Raw genomic sequence first — 12442 nt, 5'->3', positions numbered from 1 at the left:
GAAACACTTTTAATAATGGAAAAGGGTTTTTTAAAAATCTTTTTAGTCACACTGTGTTGCCTTTTGCTGTATCCTAACTGGACCTGATCCATCTTAATAGGATTGGAGAGCACATATCACATTTTCAATCCACTCTTTATCTTCACTGCTGGTGCCTGCTGCACTGCAGAACAGGAATGCTCTATAGATGCTTCTATAAACCATGTTATCACAGTCTCTCTCCCATTGGCATTTCAGTTAGGAAACAGATTACTAAAAATAGCCTAGTGTCTAAAGCACTCAGAGAGCTGTGCTGTCTGATTATTCCTTTAGCATTTAATTTTTGTTCTTCTGAATATATCCAGGGTTTTTTCTCAAATACTCACTCTCATTTAGTAAAAAAAAAAAAAAAAAAAAGAGATGGATTTAGGATCAAGCTGATACTAATCTAGAAATCTGCCTGTCTCTATCACTGTCCTTTCTCCTGCTGATCTTTCTTAACATTGTGCTGTGCTATGGACCAGCAAGCAGGCTCTGGAAGAAGGCTTCCTAGCAACAGATTAAGCCACTCTAACAATGTTTTAGAAAAAAAACAAAACAGGTTGCCTTTAAAAATAGCATTGGGAAACTGATAGACTTTTCCACATGGAAAAAGTATATATCCAGTGCTTATCCACTGAGATGGAGAAACCTTGCAATTTTATGACCATCCTCCTTTTTTTTAACAGAAAAATCAGAAAGGGCTGAATAAAACAGAACAAATGTGAGTAATATTGGAGATTGGAGAGTCAGGGTTATTCTTTAACAATGGGTTAGACTGGGGAGGCAAGAGACAACACAATCTGAGCTATTCTATATGAGATATCTAACCAGAAGATTATAGTGTGAGCAAATGAGTGTGTACTGGAACTGGTGAATCTGTGGAACTGGTCTGAAAATTGCTACAATCACTGTCCTCAGTGTGCTACTTAGACTGAACCTGTCAATATCACAGTCTTCTCACCAAGGCACATACCTTCCTGCTAGATAATTCCTTATACCTGGGAGTACCATAAAGTCTTTGTTGGGACCAGTTGCCCATCCACTGCTGTCTTCTGATATGCCTCTGAGGATTATGATTTTGTTCCTTTTGGGTTTGGCAGAATGCTCTTCTCCCCTAATGTTCTGGGCTCTAAATAGCCTGTCTCTAATTTTGGCTGTGGGTGACATAAACAGTGTGGAGAAGCCTCTCAAACTATTTAAAGTTATGTTGCCAAGAGTTACCATCTCTAAACTTGTTCTTGGATCCTGGACAGTTCCGTTGTCTGTTTCACTGACACGAGCAGTCACAAATAAGGTGTATCTGTTGCCAGAGAATTTCTCAGTCCTTCCAAGTAAAACAGCATAGTGCAACCCATTTCTAGTGGGTGGCTGACGTGCAATGCTTGGCTGCGAGCTGCTCTTCTACCTGCTGTTTTGTCCTCACTCGATGCAGTGTCTGCTCTTGAGGGTTGCTTCTTAAATTCTGTAGTGACTTCAGGGCAGATATAGGAACTGACCTTAAAGCCTGACCTTCACTGCACCCTTCCAATCAGCTTCTTTCCTTGAGTCCCACACTGCTGTGTCACTGAAGTCCCACAACTGCTGATGGAATTGCACACAGCATCACCCCTTCTTGAAATAAGCAATTATCTTCTGACTTTGTGAATGCCAACTTCATAGATTTCAGAGATACTGCACTGGCATAACAGAAAGCAAAGCTTAATGCACATTTTGCCTTTGGTGAATAGAAGGGAGAAGATAATTGCTGTTTGTCCATCACTTCCTTGCATACTGCTGTCATGATAGCCTTTTTGATAAACTGCAAATGGGTTTATCATAGCTGTGGGTAATCATGCATTTTTAACTACCAGTTACAAATGCGTTTCAGTCCCATTGTCTGTCTTTTATTCTGTTTCCTACTCCAACTTGTATAGAGTCAATATCTCATTAAGATAGGTGGGTTTATCCCATTGATTAGTGACCTGCTCCTTCCCCAAAGTGGGGGTGGCAGGTCATGTCGGTACAAGACAGAAGTTGTTTGGAAAGTACTGCAACTTTCACAGCAGGAAGCAGCACAGAGTATGGAGTTCACTACTCTTCTCCAAACAAAGCTTCAGCCTTTCAGATTTTTTTTTCCCTGGGCTGCCAGACACATGGAAATATCCACAGCCTTTCTCTAGGATTGCTTTATTGGGTGGCTTAGTGACACTGTATGAACTTTGGGAAAGCAATCATGAGGCGAAATCCTTTAATTGGGACTTCAAATGAAACAGCAGAGGCAATGTGCCTCAAGGCCAAACTTTCCAGCATATAGCACTGTCACCCATAAGTGGGGAAGGTGAACTAAAGTTAGTTTAATTGCAGCTGGCTCGGGGGGTGAGAATTGCTGGAAGTTGTGGCTATTCTGCTTCAGCCTCAAACATAACCACTTAGCTCACTGTATTCTCAGGGTTATTTACTGTGGCTCCTTGAATGAACTGCTTGGCAACCCTCAGAGCAAATTGTGTATTTATTTTTATATCTACCAAGTTGGTATTAGCACAGACCCTGTAAGATGCTTTAGGACCTGGCTGCATTGTTGTGTTTGCTCTGCTCTTTAATTGTATGTGTCCCTTAGACAAAATTTTTGGTTTTTTACTTGCTGTGCTTTACTTGTTGGTGTTCTGACGTGCTACAAATAAAATAGAAGCCCTCATAGGCTCTCTGTCTGCCTCCTCCCATCGTTCCCATAAGATAGGCTGCCACTTAACACTTGAGATTCTCTCAATTCCTGAGAGATCTGGAGAAGCTGGCAACTCCATTTTTTTCGTTGATGGGGTTAGAAAAATGCCTCTAGTGAAGCTCTGTAAGAGGGAGGAAGACAGTCTTGCCCTCAAAGTTCCCTAGTGCAAGTTCCTCAGTAGACTGTAAGCTGCTTGTCTACGGCTGACTTAAAAGGCAGCATATTGCAGAAGTACAACCACTGCATTGACACAAGACTTGGCAACAGCCAAAGGATTTTTTGCAGTGGAAATCCAGAGCAACCACTTGCAGGATGGGTTTGCAGGGGTAGTACTGCAGCAGCGACTGAACTATGTGCCCGGACAGCAGCGCAGCGATAACTCCCTGCTAGGGCTGCTAGGGCAGGAGCCAGTCGGGCACGGGGCGGCAGACCCCCTTCTCTGACCTCCGAACGCCCGCGGCTCGGAGGAGCACCGCGACAGCGAGGAAGCCCCGATCCATCCCCGGCGGGCGCACTGGAGGGCCTGAGCTCCGGGCCCCGCCGTCCGCAGGAGCGGGCGGTGCCGGCCTCTGCCCTGCGCCCCCGGCGAGACGAGGCAAACCCTGCGGGCGGCCGCAGAGGGAGCCGCCGCTGAGCCGCTCTGCGAACCGGAGCGCTGCTCAGACCTGGCCAGCCGCCCTCCAGGCCGTTGACGAGCAGTCACATCCTCAGCCCGGCCCCCGCTCCCCGCGGAGCCGCTTGCTGCGCCTTTAACGACGGCGGCTGCGCTGCAGCGGAACCGAGCGGCGCGGCAGCGTCTCCCGGCCGCGTCTTCCAGCGCCGCAGGCGAGTGGGCGGTGCGGGGTCTCTGCCCGGAGCAGATGGGGCGGTGGAGCGAGGGGTGCCGGTTCGCCGGGAGGGTCCCGCGGGCGAGCACCTAACGCGGCTGGCGACGGCCGGGCTGCGAGTGGGCAGTCCTGAAATGGCGAAAGCTCCACGTCCAGGTGAGTGCAGAACCCGCACGGCAGGGTGGGGCGGCCCTGAGGAGAGCGCGGGATCGGGTGGAGTGGGACAGCCGTGAGAGAAGCGTGGGCCCCGCGCAGCGACAGGTGAGGTGAGGCGGCTCCGCGCCCGCGGCTCCGGGTCGTCCCCGCCGTCGGCCCGCCAGAACGGCGAACCGCAACTTCTGAGATGGAGACACGGGTGTATTTGCTCTCCTTCGCTTTTCCGAATGCCGTCCGCTCTGCCTTCGTGCCCACACCGGCCGGTGCCAGCGGTCTCGCAATGCCGTGTAGCGCTGCAGGATCGTCGCGGGCGCCCGCCCCAGTCGCCGTTGCCTGGCGTCCTCCCGGCTCTGCGTGCCGGTACTGGGCTGGGAAGCGTCTCTGAGGGAGCTCTGTGGCTGCCACCTCGCGTAGCTGATGCTTGTAGTCACTTGCTTGGGAGAAAGACTGAGGTGCAGCAGCCGGGGCCGCCTCTGAAAATAACAAAGTTGTGCTTGTTGGGTAGGTCTGGCTGGAAGGAAAACACAGCTGCAATCTCACCTGTGCCTGGCAGGTTCAGCTGAGCAATTCAGAGATACGTTTACTGGGACTGGGGCCAGAGCACCTGGGGATACTCGGCAGCAAAGCCCTGATGCCCTGTGCCTGGTGGCAGCTGTGCACTGGATGGTGTATTCTCTGTGTGCATGAATGACCAGTGCCAGATAGCAGAACAGATAAGAAACCACTTGCTGTTGCAGAAGTGGTTTTCTTCTAGGTTGCACTTTGCATTGCTTTTGAATGTGAAGGCCTAACTCCTGTGACTGAATATCTGCTAGTCTGTATATGAAATTTGCTTGGTATTTGATGCCAGTTCTCGGTGCAGTTTTAGAGCAACATGGTGATAATGGGACAAACATAAATTTTTCGCTCAGCAGTGTTTAGTTTTTTTAATTATTTCCCCAAAATAGGCATGGGCTGGTGGCAGCCCAGAGACATAGCACTGAAGAATGCGAGGGCATCAGTAATTTCAGAAGATGCAAACACAATATTGACCTAATCGTTGTTCTCAGCCCTTAGAAAATGAGGAAATAAGTAAGGAAAAAGTCTCACTGGTTTGCAGTTCTTTAACTTTTGATAGGAAAATAAGGGAGAATTGCTTTTACTTTCAGTGGTACCTTAGTAGTGTCCTCTGCATACATAGCTTGCTTGTTCAAATGAGCTTTGCACAGGAATTTTAAAGGATGATGCTCCTTGGCAGTGATACCATACACTTCAGTAGACAAAATACGACTTGATGCCAGCTTTATGATGCTATCACTACTTTTTATTGTAAATGAAAGCAAGAATTGACCATTCACAAAAGAGCTTTGGTAGAACAAATCTGGATTAGGAGCTGGAGGAATGTACCGAGTTTGTAAGTTGAGCCCGCTGAGTTTAACAATATGAGCTGGAATATGCACAAATATAGATATGTCATGGCTGTCTTGCTTGTATGTAACCTACCTTGTGGCCTCTGCCAGTGCTGTAGCCTCACCACAAATAAAAAAGACCATATTCTAGAAGTGGTTGACTTGACTCATTTGAGTAGCCAGATCCCACCTATTGGACTCCAGATGTTAAGTATTTGGTATAGTCCCAGTGCAGAAACACTTGGACATTTGCAGGATGTAGGTTGCAAACCCAATGTAGCAGCAACTGCACATCACATGTCCCTGTGTAGTACTTGCTTTTCATCTCCCACTTCAGTTTTTAACAGACAGCAGTGACTCAAAAAATGCCAGATCCTCCTCAGAAATCCAAAATCTCTGCACTGAGAAAGCAGTCTTTCAGATGTGACACAGGCAATCCACCTACAGTTGTTACAGGAAAAGGTTAGAGAATATTCATATATTCTCTGGTTTTGGGGAATGAGTTTGGAGGAGGTGATGATACTGCTTAGAGGGAGGCTGAAGTTAATTTCTACTGTGGGGAAGCTGGCATCTGAAGCATCAAGAAAAATCTCTAAGAGATGTACCACATTTACCAGAAAGCATGATCTAGAGTTTGGAGCCTCAACAGCCATTTTAAACCTCCTCTCTCTCTTCCTCCATCTCACCAGTAATCCCATAAAGTGCAAATATCACTGGTACTGTAAAATAGGGATTAAGAGCTTGCATAGCTTAGTTTCTTGGTTTGTTTCATGAAATCAGTAAATATATATGACCTTACCATCTGCTGTAGAACTTTTTGTTGAAGGATGTATGAAGTAGCCAGAGACTTGTAACTACTGAATTGCTGTGAGATGAAAGACTGATGTCTGGACTGTTCCTTCAGTTAGCTCTTTCTCTTGACTTCTTGACAAGGGCACCTGCATTTTTTGCGGACAGTCTTCTGCCTTTAACTATGCCTCTTGCTTTGTCAGCTGTGCTCCTTGCCCTTCTTTTGATTTTTCATGTAGGGATGGATGCAGTCACTGTGAGAATAAAGGGAGCTCCCGACCCTTTCTTTTTTCTAGCCTTTCCTGGTATCTGCTTGATCTTGCTGACTATCTTCAAGTTGTTTCTTCTCAATGCTTCCTGTCTCAAGCTGCATTCTTTCCAAAACTGACCCCTTTATTCTTCCTTTAGTCCTTCCCTTCCTCTCAGTTTTTCCTTTACCTATTGAACCTTTTCCTACCTGTCAGAAATCCTGTCAGTCCAGTGCCCTTGCCAGCCCAGAACTGCCCTTAGAGGGAGTATTGTAACATTTCTTCTCTGGGCTGCAGCTTCTCTGATAAACTTGGTGGCTTCATTCACTCTGAGACCCTGCTTGTGTTATTGCCCTTTCAGGTTTACCTTTCATCTCCTTTTTTCCCACTTACATATTCCTGAGTTCTTGCCCTTCCTCTTGCCGCCTGGGAACTTTCTCCTGGTGCTTGTCTTTCAAGCTCACATTTTTGCCCCTTCTAATTTTTCCACTCTGTCTTCTTTCTGAAGTGCCAGCAATGTTTCAAAGTCTGTGATTCACAAGACTGTAACCATACACAGATACCAGTTAGGCAGGGCTCAGCCTATGCTTAGAGTAGTGGAAGTTAAAATGAATGGAAGGTATGGTTTGATGACCTGGTGGCTTGCTGCCAACAGCAAGAGGAATTTTGTGTATTTTCACCTCTTTCCTGTGCCATCTCCTGTGCTTCCCGAGCTCTTCTGCAGTCTAATTCTGGGAACCAAACAAGTCGGAAAACTCTTTGTTATTTTAAATTTTTAGAAAGTTTGTTTTTTGCTGGCTTTACAATGTAGAGACTCAATGGTGGGGTCAAGTGACTGCATTGCTTGGTATGAAGAAGGAAATGGGATCACATCCCTTATAAACAGCTACCATTTAGTCTGGTTGGACACCTCTCCCCTACTCCATTAGCCTTCATTTCGACTTCAACAATTTAAATTCCAGTCTCTGCTACAGATTCATTATGTGGCTTTGGATGAGTTCTTTGTGGCTCTACTAACAATATTGGCGTATATGTCCTTCGTTTCTGGTGATCTGTGCACAGGTAAAGGCTTAGACTGACCATAGTTTAGTTTTTGCTCTGCAACAGCTGGAGAGAGGATCAGCATCTCCCTCTGTTGCCTGAGCTACTGAGACTGAGGAGTGCCTGCAGCAGTTAAATTCACATGTTTTTAAAGTACATCTTCAGTTTTATGTTTGAAGAAATAAAGCATAACTGGAAAATAACAATGGGTAATTTTGGCCTCCAGTATGTAGTCACTAGGTAACACTGTGTGGGTAGCTCAGTTAAATCACTTAATGGGTAGGCAGGAAGCATCTGAAACCAGGATAACAGAAAGAAGTAGTATTACGCAACAGCAATCAATGACAACAGCAAAGGTCATTTCTTCTACCCAGCATCTCTCTTTAATTTTATTAGGAAAACTGTCCCTGAATTCAAAATGGCCACAGCTCTAAAAAAAAAATGTTTTGACAAGTGAAAGTGTTTTAATCTGCACAACTGAGTCTATTTTTAATTATATTTTAACTGAGTTCATTCAATACTTTGTGACTGAGTTTTCAGTAGCTAAGAGAACATTGTGTGCTGTTTTGTCTCTGCTAACTAGATTGGTGTGATAGTAGCATTCAGGAATGTGGTTTTTATGGTTTCTTTTCTGTGGCATGTGCTTATGTCTAGGCTTGATTGGCAAATGCTGATTACCAAGCAAAGATGTAGCAAACCTCTATGCCTTTGCAAAGCTTGAGATCTGTAGTATTATGACACTGATGGGAATTGTATTGAATTAGTTTTATGGGAAAGCCCCCTGTTGTAATCACATCCAGTGAAATCTGCTCTTGTTATCCCAGACTGCTTGAACGCAGAATCTTCTGGGAGATCCAGTACAAGCACACTTTAGCCGGGATGGTCTACTGGACCAGCCTGATACCTTAGTGATATTGCCAAGTGCACATGAGGGACTGGTGTGACTGGCATTCATATCAGCCTGCTTTCTTTCTAACTGTCCTGTTTGCTTGAGAAGGTAACCATTGGTTGATTGTTAAGGAGAAGAGCGCCTTTAGGAGATGCTGGAGTGATTCTTAAACTGGACTGTGCCTACTGTTCTGTCACTCTGCTCTCTTACAAATACGCTTCAGGTATAAAGTCATTGCTATTTCGTTCCCAAAGTGTTTGTGCTGAATCTGCTGGTGAAGTTCTGCTGTAAACAGTGATGACTCAAGGTATGGTTTTCTCTTTTAGCTGCAGACAGTGTTTGTAAAGCCTAATTGAAGCTGAGGAGAAGACCAGACCAGTGGAGAATGGTTACTTGGCTGTAGTTTCACAGCAAAGCTAGACTTACATGTTAGCACATTTCTAAAATGATTTTCAGCTCATTAGATCCAATGGAAGAGCTCTGTATCATGGTCAAGTGTCCGATACACTAGATAATATAATTTCCACAAGCAAAAGTTCCTTTATTTTTCCAGAAGATATTACTGTGCTCAGCACACATTTAATCTCCACATGTGTTGCACCTAAAGATCTGGGGCCTACCTTGTGCAGTTTTGGTTTATGCTAAGTCAGAGGTAATGCCAGTTATTGGAATGAAGCAAGTAGACACCTTTTCTTTCTCCTGACTTGATAGGCATTTTAACCGTGGTCATTGCTTTACAAGTCATATTGGAACAGCTTTTTTTGGTAATGATAGCAGAGTGTGTGGAACTATTAACACCGGTGAGCTGTTTCTGCCTTGGGAACTTAGGGTTTTGTGCACCAGACCTTTTAAAGTGATACAAGCAAGTGGTTAAATTCTGGCAATAAGCAACATTGGCCATTAAATTTTCAGAGGAAGACGTTTGTTTCTTAAATTGCTTTTCATAGCCTTTTTTTAAAAGAAACATGACAAACTGTCAGTGGGATTTTTCCTCTTTGAATGGGTAGCATTAGAAGCTGCAGATACAGGAGTGGAAACTATTTCTTCTGCAGTTTCCTGGAACTATGTACAGTTGCAAAACACCAAGGATTAAATTTGCCTTGCATCTAAATTTGGATGACATCTACAGAAGTGCAGTCTGACTTGCTCTCAAACAGAAGTACAAATACCACACGATAGGACATGGAACAATTTCTGTAGCCATTCTTAGTTAAATAAGATTTTTGATGTTCCTGAGGATTTTGTGTGTGTGTGTAAATGAGGGTCAGAGTGACTGAATGTTCTTCAGGGATGAGTTTAGGTGCTCATTCAAGTGTGGGGTAAAGTATGAGGGTTTTACTACCTATCACAAGAGGGTGCAAGTAGTTGTGTTGGTTACTCTTACCCTTATGGAAACTACTGCTGTACAGGATACAGGTTTCAGTTGTGATCCTTGTGCTTCAGAAGTCAATATCTAACATAGGTAAATAGGCTATTGAACATATAAATCTAAAAATCTTACTTTAACTGATTCTTTTGCAACAATATTCAAAAGTGACTTTAATTATCTGTTTATGTAATGAGTGCTGCTGTAAGGTTGGAGTGTATAGTGATATATGGTGAGTCACAAACTCAGATCTGGTATATCTAGGATGTGCCAAATTGTTTTCTGTAAGTCTTCCAAGAGTTGTCTTCATGCAGGTATGTGATAGTGTCAGCCACAGAAAAATTAAAACGTGAAATGATTTAGTGCAAGGCAAATCAAGAGAGTGCTTTTCAATGTTGCATTACTCACGCATCACACCACCTCATTTCATGTCACCAGATCACAGATGCAGGAAACTGTCAATAGAATTCCAGCTGTTCTTTGTTGAAGAAAAGCAGGCAAGACTTTTCACAGAAGAAAATCACTGATTCTAATCTTAATTATAATTAATCTTAATTACAATTAATTACAGTTAGTGCTAGCCTAACTAGGAAGTTCAGCTTCTGTATGTGTTGCTGCAAGATGTCTCTGCTTTTGTCTTATCTTGTTACTGTGTGTGTGCTCAGGGCAAAGCCCTGAAAGTTGTCTTTCTCCATAAAAGCTGACTGCAGCAGCATGCAGTCCTATGCAAAATTAGGAAAGGTGAGAACTTTGCTGCTTCTTCTCTTAGAAGAAAAGCATCTGTCTATTTCTGTGAACTTTCCTAACTGCTACTTGTCAGCCTGTCCTGCTGCCTAGGGGAACTACTAGGTCTTCTAGGTCACTAGTCCTAGTGCGTCTAGGTCTGCTATTGTGACTGGCAAATTACTGAGTTTCTGCTAAAGACGTTGCATTTCTACACGATTTCCCCTTCTGTCTTCAGAAATTGTGATACTGAACTGAACAACTGAAATTAAATGTAAGTTGCTACCCTGCTTGTAAAAATTGCTGAAATCTGTATGCCAAGAATGAGTCTACAAATCTGATAAAGTTTGCTAACCTAGAAGCATCCAGTGTCGTTACCAAGGAGTTAGCCTGTTTTGAAGTGCAGCTGGTCTTTTCATTCTCTGAAACAAAATAATAAAATAAAGTATGCAGCAGTTGACACTGTAAATCAAATCAGCGAGTCCAGGCAATACCAGTGTCTAATGCAATCAAGAAATGTTAATAAAGTCCTATTAAGGTAGCTAATGCTAATCTGTTGGCACACAAGGAAGCAGACTCAATAAGACTAATGTATTAGCACAATGCAATGCAGTCCAGCTAGCCAATAAGTGTAGATGTGGAGAACTGCTGCAGTGAGCTTATGCAGACTTCTGCTGCTGACTGTGGCTATGTTTAAGCTGCTTCTAAATCTAGAAGCATTCCATATAAAAGTGATGCTCCCAAGGGCTTTTCCCACAGCCAGAATTTGTGCCTGAAGATTTGTGATACTTCTCCCTCCTCTCTCCCTTTACATCTGCATCCAATGCCAAGGTCACTGGAAGCATATGCTGTCTTGTGAATGGCACTGTAACTGATCAGATAGGGATTGACTTAATGGAATCCACTTTGCTTGCACCTTGAGTTCTTGATTGTCTTTGTTGTTACTCAAGATTTTCTAGTAATTTTGTGCAGAGAAGAAAGGAAAACGTCAGAAAATCACCTAGCTCTTGTTCTCACTCCTTTCAGTCTTTATTACATCTTATGTGCTGGATGACTGCCTCCCAAGTACATCACAAACAGACAATTAGGTGTAATGGAGCTGTTCTTCAGTAGGAATTAAATTCTTTAAGAATTGTTTTCCGTCTTTGAAAGATGTGAATGTCAACTCCCTTTTAAAGAATTGCTAAGTGTTGATTTACTTCTTTTCCCTTGCCAAAGTGTGTTTGCTGAGCAGTGCCAGTTGAATGAGTGGAGAAATAAGTAGTTGCAGTTGCAGAAACAAGCATCTGCAAATAGTTTAATTAGTGCAGTAGCCTGGTGTGTGTGTGTTTTGAGCGCACTATGTGTAGACAACTGCTGTTTTCACCTGAGTCAATTTTCACCTTATCTTTCCAAGTTCCAGTCCTGCTTTTGATATCTGTGTAATGATAACCTGAACTGAGGGAAGCTAAGGAGAGCCTTCCAGCTAAAATTTTATAGTCTTGCCAAGACAACTCAGACCTAATTACTGAGATATGTCAAATACCTAAGCATCTCTAATTTAAATATGAAAATGTGGGCTAAACCCAAACCTTGGTCTCAGGAACCCTGGTAACAGTCAAATACTAATGAATTGGAGGGCACATGGAGGCAAAAAGCATTGTCATATGTGGAGGGATATCTACCTGTCTAGAGAGATAGTAATAGATTTGTCACCTAAAGTACTGTGCATAGGCACACTTTTTACAAAGCAGAAGCTGACAGGATGCTTGTGTTACTAAGAATGAGAACTTTAGGCTTCTCATAGGGAAAAAAAAAAAGGCTGATGTATCTTTAGGCTCATTTCGTAGGCATTATGTGAAGGGTAGGCCCGTGGTGTTAGTAAAACTGGTGTTGCCCCATACTTTGTGCTTTTCTGGAAGTTTTAAAACATGGAAAGAAGCTTGTGTTGTTTGTTTTTTTTTTCTGGAGAATAGCCTGACTTAAGCTACCTTTAGTATTACAGGAAAAGATATTCCCTGTAACATCTTCCCTTTTAATTTCTTGATGCTCATGTGTTTGTTTTCTTGCTGTTTCAAGGTAATTCTCTTCCATTTTATGGAATCAACATTTCTGTAAGCATTGTGTTAGAACCTTCACTGCCCAATGACTGTGAATCTGGTAAGGTTTATTTTTGTTTTCTATTTTGTTTTTCTTTTAATTGACAGTGTTAATGAGGAAAATACAAGATTTTAAAGTATTTTATCTTACTTTGGTGCTTTTTCCAAGCATATGGTAGTGACGTCTCTCAGCATGACTCGATAAAAGGAAGGCA

The 12442-nt window shown here is 43.4% G+C and overlaps 1 protein-coding gene across 2 annotated transcripts in view; it reads left to right on the top strand.

Moving 5' to 3' along the window:
• The first annotated feature begins 3595 nt into the window (after positions 1–3595).
• The window catches only part of PITPNM3 (PITPNM family member 3), a 58802-nt gene continuing 49955 nt past the window's right edge, over positions 3596–12442 (top strand). Inside the window, exons 1-2 of one of the 2 annotated variants that reach the window (XM_062012212.1) lie at positions 3596–3705; positions 12208–12288. In XM_062012212.1, the coding sequence (XP_061868196.1) occupies positions 3684–3705; positions 12208–12288 (103 nt within the window). In that variant the 5' untranslated portion in view covers positions 3596–3683. The remainder of the gene's footprint in view (positions 3706–12207; positions 12289–12442) is intronic. The other variant, XM_062012213.1, reaches the window with a different exon arrangement.

This window comes from Colius striatus, chromosome 20 (genome assembly GCF_028858725.1).
Source record: "Colius striatus isolate bColStr4 chromosome 20, bColStr4.1.hap1, whole genome shotgun sequence".
Taxonomy (NCBI): Eukaryota; Metazoa; Chordata; class Aves; order Coliiformes; family Coliidae; genus Colius; species Colius striatus.
Note: the sequence above shows the minus strand (reverse complement) of the source record. Positions and strands in the feature narration are given on the sequence as shown.